We start from the raw sequence: 16992 nt of genomic DNA on the forward strand, positions 1-16992 counted from the left end.
TCGAAATTCTTAAAAACTCATGTATAAATAAAATTTAACATTTAAAAAAATAAAAATTGGAAATAATTGTAAAATACGATAAATTTTTTAAAAATTCAAATATCAAATTGTAACTTTAAACTATTAACAAAATTACATAAACAGAATTTTATCCCTCTACAATCCAAAGCAAAAACTAGTTTTCATAAACACCCCAAAATAATTTTGATTAATAATTATAAAAATGAAAGCAAAAACTAATTTTCATAAACACTCCAAAATAATTTCATCCTGTGAGAATAAAAAAAACACTTCTTAAAACTCAATCAAACACTCCTCTTCTCTCAATGTTTTCTTAGTTACAGTTAAGTGGTCAAAGCCAATCCTCCTATATTCAATATTTACTGTACTAACAGATAAACACCAGGCTACCTCTATTATTACTTTTCGAACCAAATTCTCTCTCCTTAGCTACTGTCTGATAAAGCCGTTAACCTCCGTCTCTCTGTGTTTATCCTCCATGAGAGAACAAAAATAAAATTGAAACTACTCACGAGCAAACACTTTTACGGAGATTTTTCAAACTTCAAAAAAAGGGCATCCACAAATCATAAACTCCATGTTGAGTTATTAATGATTATATATAATATAGGACAAGCCAAAACAAAAGCTTAAAAACAAAATCTGTATTGCCCCCTTGAGTCAATTTGTGGTGCATATCCAATTCTTCCATTCTCGACCTTGTCACACCTGTACGCTCCCAAAAATAATAAAAGAAAATTACAGCAGCGAATTATATCCAGCCAGACTTATATAAATCTTACTTTCTTGTTAGTTTATTTTATTTTTTTTATTGTTGTACACAGACACGCAAAACGTACGCACATGTTGTTCATTATATGAGCTGTATTTCATGAAATCTTGCATATAGATTGAGAGAGAGCTTGAGACTTAGTGAATCGAGTTAGTTGAAGATCTGGAATGCTAGCTGTTTCGCCATTGAGGAGCGCAAAGAATGAAAGGGAAAGTGAAATGGAAGGGTTTTCAATGGAAGAGAACGGGTTTCTTGATTTCTCAGGTGGCAATTTGCTGGATAACATTGATTTTGATGACCTTTTTATGGGAATCAACGATGGAGATCTGTTGCCGGATTTGGAAATGGACACGGAGATTATTGCTGAGTTCTCAGTCAGTGGGGGCGAAGAATCAGACAGGAACTGCACCACTTGTTTATCAGTTGTCTCGGTTAATCATGATGATTCAGGAAAAGATGAAAAAGTTTCAGTTTCAGTTTCCGCTTCAGCCTCGGCTTCGGAACTTGACTCAAGATCGTCCAGCTTGATTAATCAAGGAGAGGAAATCGTTAGTAAAAGGGATGCACATGCTGCAGTTAATCCATCCCCAGAGGAAAGCCATGATAATAAGGGAAGAAAATCATCCGCTCTTTCGAAAAATCCTCTGGGCAAGAGGAAGGTGAAGGTATAAAAAATTTATATTAATTAGTAGATTCAGATCTTCACTTACCTTTAAAGTTCAAAATTAATCCTAAATCCATGTAAAAAACAAACTTGAAAAAGGAATATATGCTGTAAAAACTAGGTTTGCAGTGTTAACTAATTTACTGCAAGTACGAAAAAGGGAAAGAAAAAGGACTTGTTTTTCTAAAAAAACATAAACTTATCTATTCGGAGTAGTTTTAGATCTTTTCCTTTCTTATTCATGGATTTGTCACACAAATCATGGGAGCCAAAGTCACGTGAATCTGGGGTGTTTTCTATTGAAACCGAACCTATGTAAATGCATCTACTTTTAACTCATTAAAAGCTTATACACAGCGGGATTTATATGGGTTTGATTTGATAAGAATCTGAAATGATTATATATATATAACATGAACAAAGGATGAAGAGATTTCTTGAAATGTGTGTTTAGGTGGATTGGACACCAGAGCTGCACAGAAGATTTGTTCAAGCAGTGGAGCAGCTTGGCGTGGATAAGGCAGTTCCTTCGAGGATTTTGGAGCTTATGGGAATCGATTGTCTCACTCGCCATAACATCGCAAGCCATCTTCAAGTATGTATATTCATTAATTCCATCTCCATGATTTCTTTTCATGCTTCATTTTATGTGTTCTCTCAGAAGAAATAGGATCCGAGTCCATAACAAAGTTCTCGCTGCTAAACCATTAATTTAGGAGTAGGTCTTTTATTAGACGGTCTCACGAATCTTTATCTGTGAGACGAGTCAATCGTATCGATATTCACAATAAAAAGTAATATTCTTAGCTTAAATAGTAAAAAATTTCATGGATGACCTGAAAATAAGATATCTGCCTTACAAAATACGACCCGTGAGACCGTCTCACACAAGTTTTTGCCATAATTTAGATCCTGGATTCGAGCGAGAAGATAACTTAATTCCATTTCAAAATTTTAAGAATTTTAAAAACAATTATTCAAAACATGAATGCATTGGCATTCAAAAAGAAAAACATGAATCAGTTGTGTTGAATGAAATGTGTGTGCAGTATTTATGTTAATTTATTATTTTCTGTATTGATATTTAACTAACTCAGTATCCCTTCTGCAACTTAGAATTTTTCTGAGAATTCTTAAAGGGTGTAAATTAAATTAATTAAAATTAAATTAAATTAATATTTCAATCCTTTTGTATGTTTTGGGGAAAAAAAATTCATGTGCAACATATAACACCAAAATTTATAATCAAGCTCTATCTACATATATATGTAAATTATTAGAGATGTTGAAAGAACAATGAAAGTTTTTGGCATTCCATGATTAGCTTATCTCCTTTGTCCCGTGTCTTTTGTCACTTCCCATTAAAGCCTTCTTTGTATACATTCAGATTACTTTTCAAATGAACTCAAAATTGTCAAGATTTTTCTTTCTATGGATTGACAAAAACTAAAAAAGAAACTTCACTTTAATAATTTAAATAAAGTTGACGAACAAACAATTATTTACGTTTTATGAATTATGATTGATGAAATCTTCTGTACTCTAAACCCAAATTATATATCCCAATAATTTTGTCTTCCCACAGTAGGTATATATTGTCCCGTTTCGAGTAATCACTGTGCGTTTTACTTACTATATGATTTGAGGATTTTGGATACTTCATACAATTTTCTTTTGTAAATTTCTTAAATATTATGTGAAAACAATTAATACAAAGTTCCTGAACGGTTATGTTTGATAACATTGGCGTGGCGGTATTACAACATTATAGATTTAACTATTCAACCAAATTGAACAGCTGATTATACAGAATAAATATATGGGATGTTTAGTATAAAAAATTTGTTTTATTCTTATACAGAAATACCGGTCCCATAGGAAACATTTGCTCGCCCGAGAAGCTGAGGCGGCAAATTGGAGCCAGAGGCGGCAGATGTACGGTGCCGGATGTGGCACCGGGAAGAGAGACATAACCCCTTGGATTGCTCCCACCATGGGCTTCCCTCCTCCTGTGTCTCCAATTCCTCATTTTAGACCCTTACATGTTTGGGGTCACCCATCCGTCGACCAATCATTTATGCACACATGGCCTAAACATCTATCGGCACCCCCACCACCACAATCTTGGCCTCCACCACCACACCCCTTGCTACCGCCACCATCTGCCGACCCTTCTTTCTGGCATTCCCACCACCATGTAAGTCCAAAGGCATAAAGGTCTCCAGAATAAAATTTATTTTGATAAGAAAAGAAGTGACTTTATCTGAATCTTGATTTTATATGTACATGTTATTTTCCTACGGGATCCGTGCTTGCATGCATACGTGTTTACACGAACCACATTCTTGAACTTGTCTCTACAATGCATCATTATATTTGTTTTTGTGTGTACACAGGTGCCAACACCAGGAACCCCTTGCTTTCCACCACATCTGCCACCCACGGTAATAACACTAAACCCTACTACAATTTTTTATTATGGCTTCAAAGTTTAGTAGCATATCTCTACGTACTTTGTTTTAGGTCATTCTCAAGTTTTATAAATTAAATGTTCGGATACAAACTAAACAATCTAACCAATTCATTAATGTTGCAGAGATTTCCCACAGCTAGAGTTCAAGGGATATCACCACCTCCTGCAATGTACTCAGCCGTGCCCTCCGGACAAACTCTGCCCCAACCCCCTTCCGACGTCCATCCGGTAAACTTTATATGATTTTTCTCTTCTTTAAGTAGTCATACCCACAATATTAGGAAATATATCATTATTTCAAATGAAATATTTATGTTATATATATAATTGGGCGTATATCACTCAAATTTATTTTTATAACATCGACCTTTTTGTTTTTTTTGTTTTAAAACAGTCAAAGGAGAGTATAGATGCAGCCATTGGAGATGTACTATCGAAACCATGGCTACCGCTGCCACTTGGACTAAAGCCTCCATCTACTGACAGTGTAATGTCGGAGCTACAACTTCAAGGAATATCAAAAATACCACCAACATGTTCCAACTAAGAAGCATAACTAATCAAGCTCTTTGCAGCTTTTTTTCTTTCTTGTTGTTTTCCTGGATTTTTCCAGATTAAACAAAATAAAAAACCCTAAAATTCGACGACATTTCCGGCACACAGATCGATGAATTAAAAATCATGGTCTAATCTTCATGTTTTCCTCTTTCGTGTGTGTGTGTGTGTGTGTGTGTGTGTGTGTGGGCTTTGTTCTTTTTCCCATGGGTGCAAGAACATACTGTGTATCATGGACTTTGGGCGACGCTACTTTTTGTATGTAAAATATTTAATCTAAAATAATAATAAATAGAGTCTCATTTAACGGCAGATTGATTCTTGTTTCAGTATTGATTGGTTTTTAAATAGTTTAATTTCTTGTATGGATATACATGATCACTTTATGTTAAGACCAAATTTTTTAATTCAAATAGAGACTAATTCATTTGTACAGAGTCATCAAACTCTATTACTGAAAGAAATGGTTTGGGTTATTACAAACTAACTAAGACACCGTTTGTGCATACGATGATATTCGACATCTTCGTATTAATCTCATGTTTGGTTCAAATTTTACAACAATTGGAGTTGAAAAATATATAAAATTATTCTTATATTTCAATTTCTCATCTCATCTTACGAGTGAAACATATGGATACGACTTAAAACCTCATCAAAAATTCAATAATCTCATGGTGAATAATCCCATATATTGAGAAATGAGCAATATAAACAATGAAATATGTATTAAATTGATCACTTGTACTTTTATGGCAAACTTTAACAGGCCTCGTTTACAACTCAATAATTTCGATATCAATGTATTCCTTATTCAAACTTAACGTAGATCGATTTATGATACTCATTTCTCTATCTTGTAAACATTATTTTGATTTATCGGTCAACTTTATTATTCTCCAAATAATTAATAAGTCATAATTTCATAAAAAAAATATTTAGGTCTTTTCAATAATATTGATTAATAAAAATAGTAAAATTCATTAATGAAACATTTCTTTAGAAAATATAATATATATTTAATAAAATAAAGTATTAAAAAACCAAATTTATTGTTGTATTAAAATTGATAGATTTGATAATATAGATTTCAAATTCATAATAATAAAATTCATATAACAAATTTATTGGTTTGTTCGACAAATTCGATCGACAATTATCTAATTTTATTTAAATAAACTCACAAATAAATAAAAATAATAATGAGGATGATGTGGCCATATGGAAAACACAAACAAAATGTGGCTATTGTGTTTCTCTTTATCATCTGTCCCAAATCGCATGTTTCCACAAATATAATAAACAGAATTACAGTGAAATGTCACATATTTTGGCTTACAGTCTTTTAATGCTACAAAATCTTTAGTATTTTTATTTATTTGTGAGTTAATTATTTTATAGTCTTTTTTTGGGAGATCTTTTATAGTCGAGTTGGAAATGATGAATACGTTGAAATGGACTACTGAGAAAAGCTAGGTCCAGCACAAAAGGGCCCTAAAAAAAGATGGTGCTTTCTTTATATGTAGACCAACTACAGTGTACTGTCTCTTGAGTTTTAACGCACATACATAATTGTTAAAACGAACCAGACCCGTTATTTGTCAAATATACGTGTTAAGTTGATAATTTTTTAACTCGTTCAAATTACGAGCTAACACATTCTGCCCCGCTAAATGATGTGTTGTGGCAGGTTGCGGACTAGTCTGTTCCAATCCGTCAAATATAACTAAAAATTGATTAGTTGGTCTCTCCGTCAAATGACGATTGCAGCGGGTCTAGTTGCGTACGTAGTTTTGTGTATAATGTAATATTTAAATATTGAGATTTTTGCATTTATTTCACTTGTATTTAATGTATGTAATATTTACCTCTCTTGTCAATATGCATCTCAGACACTGATATTTCCAGATGTTTCAAAGTATAAGTTTTCTTAGACAAAATTCCCGGGGTGCCCGTATATCTTAAGATATATGTTAATTACTAAGAGTAGATATCTGCACGTAACATGAACTAAGCTACCTTATTTTAATTATAGATGTATAGCTAACTGGTAAATGTGTCATATTTCTAAAATATATATTTTTTATTCTCGGATAATATATTTTAATTATAAATTTCAAATTTAAAAATGGTAATATAATAAATTTTAATATACAAATATGAGATAATAGTGAGATTAAATTTTAAAAAACTTATGAATAATATTAAGTTCGTGGAAAAATAATAATTCAGGAATAGCTATAATATTGTATAAGATTTGTTAGATAAATGAACATTTTTATGCAATTTATCATCATAGATTTTTTGTTGTAATTTTTTATTTTAAAATTTAAGCGATAATTATGTGTATATACTTAAAAACATTAATATTAATGAGCTCTCATTTATATATAGCATAGATTAGAGTTAGTTTAAATTTATATTTTAAATTCCAATATTATGTAGCCAAATCAATACCGATCATTACAAAATTTTGATAGAAATATTTTATGCCAGTAATTAAGAAGAAAAAATTAATTTCAACAAGATGCTTAATTTGATTTTATAGCTATCTGATAGATGATAAGCTCATCGTTAAAATTATTAATGCGAATGCTGCTTGATCAAATCTCTTAGTATCTCTTTCAAAAGCTATATCTATAGGCTACGTTTGGTTTGGAGGATAAAATAATGAAATGATTAAGAGAAAAATGATAAAAAAATGGTTGAAGTAGATAATGATAAAATAATATTATGTTTGGTATGATTTTTAAGAACATGATAAATAATAATCTTTTGATGAATTGACGAAATTGCACTTCCAATTTTGTGGCGGCGGGCGGCAGCGGAGTTCGTCGACGGTGGTTGGCCGGCCGGCTAGCGGCGGTCCGGCTATCGGCCGGCGGTCGACCGGCATGAGGTGGCGGCGGGCGGCGGCGGGCGGCGGGGGTCGGTGGCGGTCGGCGGTCGGCGGGCAGCGGGCGGTGGTGGTCGGCCGACGGTCGGTGGAGGGAAGTGGTTGTGAGTTTAAATTGAGGAGAAGGGTAAAATTGAAAAAATAGGCTGGATTAAGAGTGGGATAAATAATCCTAGGAGGTGAGGAGTGATAATTTTATCACACCTAATATAACCTAATCATTCATAGAAGGGATTGACTTGGTTAAATAAAAAACGTACCAAACATGTGATTAGGTAGGTTAAAACAAAATAAACCTACCTAATCAAACGTACCAAACACTGCCATAGTGCACAGCCATTTTTAAAATAGTACTATTTTTTTTTTATTCGTGATAGAGTATATTGTACCTACTTGCGTACTAATGAGTCGAACTATTAAGTCCATGAGTTCGAGGAGGTGCATGTCTACTTCAAATGTTGTCTCATTTCCGAATTAGTTTTATCCATTCTCTATTGTCGATCATGTCCTCAGTTGAGACAATATTATCGGTTAAGATCTGACGTCACTCTTTTATGATTTACCTAACCAACCAGATCAAACAACATAACTAATATATAATATTCATTGATTTCGTCATACATGTACGTGTTCCATTAGTGTATATATATATATATAATCGCATGTAACTAACGAAAACGGCTAGCTTATCTAGCACCGAAATTGTAAGTTTGTGACAAAATCTCAGATTTAATACTCGATTATAAGAATTTTCTTTCGCAAGTGACTAAATCACCCCCCTCAAAACCCGCGTATGCATCTTAAAAGACTGCAAATTTGCCAAATATGGAAATAAAAATACAACTTAAATAATTTCAATTCAATTATTAATCATAGAAGTAGCTTTTCTTTTGTAGGCTGTTATTATTATATTATTATAATATTAATTCGTGATCACAAGCTTTTCAGGAAACTCACTGGCGTATTCATGCCTGTTCATAACTCATTAATGATCGTTTGATCGGAGAGATTTTGGAGAGGCGACGAGTTTAATTCGTGAATCACTACTCCTCAACAATCAGCGTTTCGAGATTGTGTTATCGTTGTAAGTTTGACTCGAAACTCTCTGCTGATCACCTCTACTTGTTCGGGCATCGGCCGTGGAGCGTACAAATGGCGAGATCTCGTAAGTCAGTGTTCAAATTTCTTGCTTTACATAGTGCAGGAGTATTTCTGCTACCTTAGCTAGCAGAATTGTGGCTTGGATTTTTGTTATTATTTTTCTCGTGACTACACTTCTGGAGTGGAGGTTGTGTGGATACCGTGTAATTCTTTTTACCTGTTATTTCGTGCTTTAGTTGGAAGGAGACTTGGCCTAGAAGCAGCTGCTGATCATGGAGAGCTTACATGAACCCGATCCTGTGTTGCAGAAAGTTCTATCTTAGAGCTTGAGGTTAAATCTGCAGTTTAAATTTATCTCCTTTTGTGGAGGACATTGTTTAAAGTTGAATTCAGTTGTCTAGTACTGGTAGTCTGGTTGGTATATTCTCTTCTTGTTTTTATGGAAAAAAGAGGAGCATATCGTGTTTAGGTCCAATCATCTTGTGGATTAATCTGGGGTGCAAGCTCATAATTAGAACATATGTATAGAGTATTCAGTAATAGTTTTTGAATTCTTTTCCCTAAAGTGGCTAATTTTGTTTGTTTGGATCCGGATCCAATCAATCCTACATCTTAAAGGCAAAACATCAAAGCTTGTTGTCTGATCTATTTTTCCATTATTTTTCAGACATAAATTCCTTGTACTAGATTTTAGACGACAACTTCCATTTTTGCCTGGTGCGGTTTTAGGATATAAAAATTTAGTGTCCTGGCTAACAAAATTTAGACCAGTAAATTTGTTGTTGAACTGGAGTTAATTGCCTCTCGAAAGTAGTAGTTATTAATCCTTTTAACTGTTAGTATATAATTGTATTGTGAGCAAAAGCATATCACATCAGTCTCACTCATTCTCATTCGTTACTGTTCTCTGATATGCGATCCCATGTGGCTTAAGCCTCTCTAGTCTTAATATTCTATACAGTACTGTATTCTATCCCATATATTCTTAAATTTCATATGCATGTACGCATAATGTCAAACTATCGAGGAACGCCAAAAATTTATGGCTGAGAGTATAAACTAGTTCTGAATGGATTGGAAAAATTCTTAGACTTTTTAACTGGAATATGCTTGACATTGTTATCTGCTGATCTTTTTGTGCAGATTGGGATGACTAGCTGGATATGGAGATGGACTCAAAAACTATTGCTGAAATCTCAGCCTGTGCCGATGAGAAACTGGAAATGATTACTCATGTTAGTACATCAGTATCAGCTGAAAAAATATCTGAAGAAAGCAATTCGAACAAAGAAGTAAAGGTAGCCTCTGTTTCAACCTCAGCCTCAAACCAATGTTCAGGATCATGCTTTATACGGGGAGAGGAAACTGTGATTAAAAGCAAACGAACATTTGTGGTTAATCCATCTTTTGGAGAAGCTGAGAAAGGAAGTAAATCTTCAGTGCAATTGAAAAATCCTGTAGGGAAGAAGAAAGTGAAGGTAAGCAAATGGAATTTGTAAAACCAGATTGAATTGTCCTGTTATGTCTTCTGTGATTATAGAACGTTTTCTCTATCAAAGTCATACTAGTTAAAATTTTCAACTCATTCTATATGCTACATGCATCACCCCATAGCTATTCAGGTCCTTGCTTAAATTTAGTTTATGAACTTAGTACTTCTTAGAGTTCTATGGATTTGAATGAACTTATTTACGTTTAAGATTTCAAGAAAAGATTGGTGGTTTCTTAATTTGTACGTAGGTTGATTGGACGCCTGAGCTACACAAAAAGTTTGTGCAGGCAGTGGAACAGCTAGGTTTGGATAAGGCTATGCCTTCAACGATTTTGGAGCTCATGGGAATTGACTCTCACTCGCTATAATGTTGCTAGCCATCTGCAAGTATGCACATTTTTTAGGATATTTTCTCGTGGTACTTAATTTATCATTTCTTTCATTATCGTCCAGCGATCACTTGTTCCTTGTCTCTGAAATGGCAATTTTTTTGTAGTTTTTTCTGCAACAGCGGAATGTTCTTCCCCCATGTGATGTTTTTATTTTATTTTTGTCTAAATGTGCTATTTCAAATTGTTTTTCGATTATTGATCACAGCTATCGAGATTGAATAATCATTTAATTACTTCAATCCTTAAATTCAAAGTTTTCTGCTATTGTCGGATCTTGACATGCCAAATGTTGTCCCAAAATGTGCTAAACTTGTCTTGATAGCAGAAAATAATGTTTGCAAAATAATTTAGTGACATTGGCAATCCTTGATATTCTTATTGATGCATGCTGTTCTTTTTTCACAGCTAATAAGCTTCAATAGGCTCGTATGTGTTTTTCCTGTTAGCAGAAATATCGATCACACCAGAAACAAGTGCTTGCTCGAGAAGCTGAGGCTGCAAGCTGGAGCCGAAGGAGGCATGGTGTAGCAGGCAGGACAGATGCAAAATCTTGGGTTGTACCTACAACGGGCTTTCCCCCGGTGACAACATTTCCTCATTATAAACCTTTACATGTATGGGGTCATCCATCTGCCGACCAATCATATATGCACTTGTGGCCTTACCACCAATTCCCCTAACCTGTTTGGGTCTCAGGTCATCCTTCGCTGCCATCACCATCCAGCGACCCTAATTTTTGGTATTTCCACCACCACAATGTAAGTGTACTCAATACACAAATTTGCCTAAATAAAATTTTCTTGCCTTTAATGGCATGTATCATTTATGTAGGTTCCGGCACCAGGAATACCTTGCTTTACGACGCCTTTTACACCCATGGTAGTTGCAATATCTTACTCTTCAGATTGTTGTATAGTTCATATTAATTTGTTTTCTTCCAAAGAATACATGGACTCAAATCTGTGTGTTGGTGTTATCCACATAACAATCATGCAGACATTTCCCTCGCCTGCTGTACAAGGCATACCATCTACTGGCATGTACAGAGTGGACCCTGTTGTTGGTGTGCCGACTGTGTAACCCCTGGACAAACACTACCTGAACCACCATTTGACTTTCATTCGGTAAGATTTCCTTTTCGTGTTTATGAATTTTATGAAGCATTTAAATGTCAGAACACTGCATATGGCAGCCACATATACATGGAATTAGCTTATAGGTTTTCTTTTAGAAATGCAGTTCACTGTTGCACTTTGATTTCTTGTAAAGTGCTAAAAACCTGGAGGTATGGTGGAACGTGCTCCATGGACTGAGAACTAAAAACAGTAATTCCTAGATTTCAAATAATATTACTTACCAAAAAAAAGGGGACATAAATGCATGAAACTGAGCGTGATAAAATGGTTGTCTTATGATCAATCTAGTCTTGGGTATATAGTGTTGAGTCCCCAATCAATATTCATGTGCAGCTTGCACCATACGAAAAGCAAGCAATTTTCTTTGAACGCTTTAATTATGAACTAAAAGTCTGTCTTAAAGTTTTGCTGAACATTGCTCTCTTTCTTCCCCTGACTTTGTCATCATCAATGTTTTATCAGCCAAAGGAGAACATAGATGCAATCATTGGTGATGTTTTATCAAAGCCATGGCTTCCTCTACCACTGGGACTGAAGCCCCCCTCAACTGATGGTGTACTGGTCGAGTAGCAACGTCAAGGGATATCAAAGATTCCACCATCTTGTGCTTAACTGGCTGCTTCATTCTTCATTTTGTCACGCCACTAACAAAAAACAGACAATTTTTTTTGTACAAATTCAGCTGTGGTAAAATGGAAATCTTTCTGCATATTTGTTTTTCGTGCCGAGTCCCCGTTAATTGCGCACGGCGAGATGTCAGATTGGCTCCAAAAGGGTGACATTTGTACGTTCCTCTGTCTGGGATTTAATGTTGTTTTGTAATAAATGAGCTTAACACTTTAGCTTATAGAAAAATTGAATAGAATAAGTTGGGGAATTACTTATTTTAATCCAAGTTTTTTTTTTTTGTTGAAAACAGTTTTTTTTTAATCCAAGTTAGAACTGTATTTTTTAAAAATTACCTTAATTTTATACAACATAGGCTCTTAAATATCCTAAAATACCATTTCTTTATCCTTTTCTCAATCACAATTAACACAAAACTCATATGAGATCTCGAAAATCAATTTTATAAGATAAACATTAAACTCAATCCATTAAAAATATTATCCGAAAAATATTATTTTTCATTGTAAATATGAATCAGATCAATCTGTCTCACGTATATTAGATGTTAAAAATATTGATTTCAGAAATATTAATTTTCTATGTTTTTATTATTACATTAATATATTAATAATTCATAACAAATAAATTATTTAGACTATCATTATTAAGAAATAAACTAATATTAAGAATATTCCTGCAAAAATAATAATAAATAATAGAAAACTATTGATGATAATACTACTAATTTTAAAAATATTAATAAAACTAAGTATAATAATAAAAAAATGAAATCAGTTAAACTAGGATTGAACAAATTTATAACATAACAAAATAGCGTGCTAAACTTATTCAATGAAAATTATATATAAATATTTTTTTAAAAAAATACTTGGTTTATTTAGTTTGATTATTGATTATTTTTTATATTAAATCGAATAAACCGATTTTTTTTGAATAACATTCAATTTTATGTTTGATTTATCAATAATAATTATGATTATTACAATAATATAAAAATTAGGGGTTAAGAATATTTCTATTAGAAAACAACTAATCGATTTGATTAGAAAATTAAATTTGGTTTTATTTTATAAAAATGAATTAAATCGGTTTACTCAGTTCGATATAACCATTTTTATAAAAATGACCGAAACAAAATAAATAAACTGATTTAAATAATTTTTAAAAAAATAATATCGAATTTTAACTTATTAAGATTATCACAAGGGTGTTGCCATGTGCACTCAAATAATTGATTCTATTTTACTAGTTGCATGCATCTTCAGTGGAGGTTCAAATGGTATCGGAATAATACTTGTGTGAGATATAAACCCAGGGAAGAAGGCTATTTTTTTATTTCAAAAATTCGCTTTTATTGATAATTTTTCGCACTTACCTTTACCTGTCATGTAAGCTATTGGGTATTTACTTTGGTAGCATGCATGCAAATGAAACTAGGATTAATTCACCCCCACACTCATCATGTTTGTGAACTAACATCTCGTAGTAATGCAGGCAAATGAAGATTGCAATTGTTACGGCTATGATGCTCGAAAATTAAATGAAGCTAGATGTGTGCACAAAGATCGTCTCTCTGCCATGTAAGACTCGAGTAGCGCGCTGCTTTTAAATAATCTTAAGTGCGTGCTTATTCTTTCTATGTTATTTAGTACATATCATATGCAATTTACCAAGATCAAACCTTTGCAGACTGGATATTGATTACTCGCCAACCGGTCGTGAATTTGTTGCTTGATCTTATGATAGAACTGTGAGTCCTCGTTAAACTGTCTTTTGCTCTTTTGATATTGTGGCCATATACTTTTCCATGTCCAAGTAGGATGAGGAAGGATAGAGGTGTTATATGCATCTTTCAGGAGCTATTAGTTGCCAATAAAGATCTGAGTTCTGGCTATATTTTATGTTTTGCAGGTGAGGATATTCCAGTATAATGGTGGTCACAGTCGAGAAATCTATCATACCAAGAGAATGCAAAGGTTTTAACATTTCTAGTACTTTCAGATATTTATCTTCCTGTCAATGTGTATATATTATTATAACTTACAGCATTGAAGCTTTACATTATAGTTTAAACCCATTATTAATTATTAAACATTAAATGTAGCCATGCTGGTGACTTGTTATACAAAAATGTCTGTCACAAGAATAAAAGTTAATATATATTTTTGTTAATTGGTTGAAACTTTACAGGGTTCTGTGTTAAATTCAGTTGTGATGCAAGTTATGTGATCTCTGGAAGTGATGATACAAACCTCCGTCTGTGGAAAGCTAAAGCGTCTGAGCACTTACGAGTTGTATGAATTTTGCCATCTTTTACCTTGATTTTTATATTTTTCATCAAAATATTTGTGGTCAAATGATTGTGGGATAAGAGTTTCTGGCCATCTTTATAAAGGAGTTAAGTTTGTTCTTAAAGGGGTAAATGGCATTCAAATGTCAAGATCAAGAGAGCAAACTAGTTCTTTCAGTGTTATAGTTGGGTCATGGGTGTGACAGTTATGTAATTTTAAGTCGATACTGTGAGAACCTGAATTTCCAGCAGTAGCTTGCATTTTGCAGCAGCTAGCAATATTCAGTATCAATGCAAAAATTTCAGCAAAAGCTAACAATTCCACCAGCAACTAATATTTCAGAAGCTGATATTTTTCCAGCAGATAGAATCCAGCAGCAGAAGAGTTCAGTAACGCGAGATTCCAGCAAACAGCTACTGATTCTGCTTATGACTTGTAACTAAAGCATTTAACATGGAATAAAGGCTGTTAATGTCAAATAATGTCAGATTATGGTCATTAATTGGGAGGCTAACACTTAGAATTTTGCCTATATATAACACCCTCAAATCTCTGAAATGATGTTACACAAATCTTGAGTTATCACTCGAAATTCGAGCAGTAAAATCCAGTAGCGAGAGCAAGCAAATTCCAGACTTCAACCGAAACTTTTTAGCAAATTACTGCAAGTGAGCTTGTGTATAAATATCTTGAAACCAGTTTGATAATTTTTGTTTTGAAGCAAATTATATGTATTTTTGATTTCTGATCCCTGATTTTTGAACCACTGAAACCTAGTGAACTAATGGTAGGAATATATATTCTGAAACATTCCTGATTACTGATTACTGGCATCATCCCTTAGAGGAGAGAATATATAGGGAACATATATCAGTTTAGCCATGAAATTCACAAACACGCGCTTGCTTGCTAAATTTTAGGTTCTGATTTCTGTTCTGAAACATGTTATTCCTGAATACCGATTCCTGTTCTGAAAGTAAGAGTAAGAGTTTCTGTATATTATTTGTATTACTGTTTCTGTTGTAAATGGTTTTGAAAACTTGGAGTTATTCCCGTCTCCGCTTATTGAGTGACAACCATATCACTCATCCACCAAACTCATCTCAGATAAGAACAAGGAAGAATCGTTAGAAGAAGAAGAGCAGAATCAGTTCTACGGCTGGTGAAGAAGACTGTTGTTTTTCAGTTCTAAATCATGTTTTCCGATGTATCTGTTAAATCTTGTTGTGTCTGGTTTTACATTTCCGCTGTAAAACATTAGTTATTTGAGTTTGTATCAGACAATGAAATATTAAGTATTATGAATAGAAAGACTGGTTTCTGAAGCCTGTTATTTTCGAATGTAAATTTGAGAGTGAAGTCGGTAGCGTGACAATACCTCTTACAAATATTTAATTCTACTGTCTGTGGCTGATGACTTACACAATCAATTTTTGCAGCTTTTACCAAGAGAGTGTAAAAAGCATGAATATTTGGAAGCTGTCAAGAATCGATACAAGCATCTTCCTGAGGTTAAGCGAATTGTGATCAGGTAAACTGATTTGTTTGGATTATCTGGAAGGCTGTGTTTTTATGTACATCTGGATGAAAATCGTTTCGTATTGTAAATTGGAGTATGATTGCTATATTTTGTCCACTTATGAGACTGCTCAGTGCTCAATCTTCTGGTCGTAAACTTTGATTGCACAACAAACATGCAGCAAGCAAGTGTTGGGATTAGAGGTCTAGAATGATGGTTGTGACGTCATTCAGTCAAGTTACACTGCATTTAAGAACATTTCATCCCCATTTTGAGGAATTATCCATTACCCTGATTCATAATCAGGTTCCTATTAGTATATGGAATTCACCACCTTCGAATGAGGTTGGCTCCCTACACAAAGTTAACATATTAGATGCTTTTCATGTGGTGAAACGTTTTGCCTGAGCATCGGTTCCTTCTGTAATGTGAATTTAAAGGCACAGACATTTGCCTAAGGCAATCTATAAAGCAGCTTCCCTGAGACGTCCCGTGACTGATGCTGAAAGAAACAAGGCCGAGAGGAGGAGATCTCATAGTGCCCTCGGAAGTATGCCACCCGATCGAGTGCCATTGCGCAAAGGAAGAATCATTCAAGAAGTTGAATAAAATTTGCTCTGTTACATTTGACCTGATTTTCTTGATCCTTGTAGTTAGAAAAGCTTGAAGACTATCTCACTTGGATAATTTTATTCATCGTGAATGATTGTTTACATTGTTGATCCTTGATTTATAACAAGTATAACAAATGAAAACATGACACATGGATTTCTGTTGTAACTACTGTGACAGACCAAATCTAATCTGTTATATTGGAGATGCATATTTATCCGCTTCTTTCTTGATGGGCCCAGACTTGATTGCTTGATCATGGACTGGACTTTGATTGGTTGATTTGGGCCTTGAATCTTTGTTCTCTGTAATTTCCTCCCTCAAGCTCAGCAGTGGTGAAGGAAGAACTCTGAGCTTGGACCGTAATTTGAGAAAAGATGCAGCGGTCAATGGTTTAGTGAGAATATCTGCTATTTGATCAGAAGTTGGAACGTGACG

At 33.8% G+C, this 16992-nt stretch overlaps 1 protein-coding gene, 1 long non-coding RNA gene and 1 pseudogene across 3 annotated transcripts; all 3 read left to right on the top strand.

Moving 5' to 3' along the window:
- Nucleotides 1-606: 606 nt before the first annotated feature.
- On the top strand, nucleotides 607-4494 carry LOC142526682 (putative transcription factor GLK1). Of its 2 annotated transcripts, XM_075631224.1 has the most exons (6): nucleotides 643-1458; nucleotides 1912-2052; nucleotides 3319-3654; nucleotides 3854-3901; nucleotides 4054-4158; nucleotides 4325-4494. In XM_075631224.1, exons 1-6 carry the CDS (start codon nucleotides 961-963, stop codon nucleotides 4475-4477), a joined length of 1281 nt encoding a protein of 426 aa, XP_075487339.1. In that variant the 5' UTR covers nucleotides 643-960; the 3' UTR covers nucleotides 4478-4494. The 2 variants fall into 2 exon arrangements, with proteins under 2 accessions (XP_075487340.1, XP_075487339.1); XM_075631225.1 differs by lacking the exon at nucleotides 3319-3654 and having other exon boundaries at nucleotides 607-1458.
- A 3788-nt stretch (nucleotides 4495-8282) lies between these two features.
- Nucleotides 8283-12394, top strand: LOC142526112 (transcription activator GLK2-like; annotated as a pseudogene).
- Nucleotides 12395-13620: 1226 nt separating this feature from the next.
- On the top strand, nucleotides 13621-14108 carry LOC142526456 (uncharacterized). Its single transcript, XR_012815271.1, has 3 exons — nucleotides 13621-13712; nucleotides 13822-13882; nucleotides 14044-14108. It is a non-coding gene; the product is annotated as an uncharacterized LOC142526456 (long non-coding RNA).
- The last annotated feature ends 2884 nt before the right edge of the window (nucleotides 14109-16992 follow it).

This window comes from Primulina tabacum, chromosome 15 (assembly GCF_025594145.1).
Source record: "Primulina tabacum isolate GXHZ01 chromosome 15, ASM2559414v2, whole genome shotgun sequence".
NCBI classification, from domain to species: domain Eukaryota; kingdom Viridiplantae; phylum Streptophyta; class Magnoliopsida; order Lamiales; family Gesneriaceae; genus Primulina; species Primulina tabacum.

Excerpts from the sequence above, each read along its gene's own strand:
- LOC142526682 (XM_075631224.1), top strand. The coding sequence starts at position 961 with ATGCTAGCTGTTTCGCCATTGAGGAGCGCAAAGAATGAAAGGGAAAGT. Across the intron at positions 3,902-4,053 it reads CACCACATCTGCCACCCACG|AGATTTCCCACAGCTAGAGT; the intron begins GTAATAACACTA and ends TTAATGTTGCAG. Across the intron at positions 4,159-4,324 it reads CCCCTTCCGACGTCCATCCG|TCAAAGGAGAGTATAGATGC; the intron begins GTAAACTTTATA and ends GTTTTAAAACAG.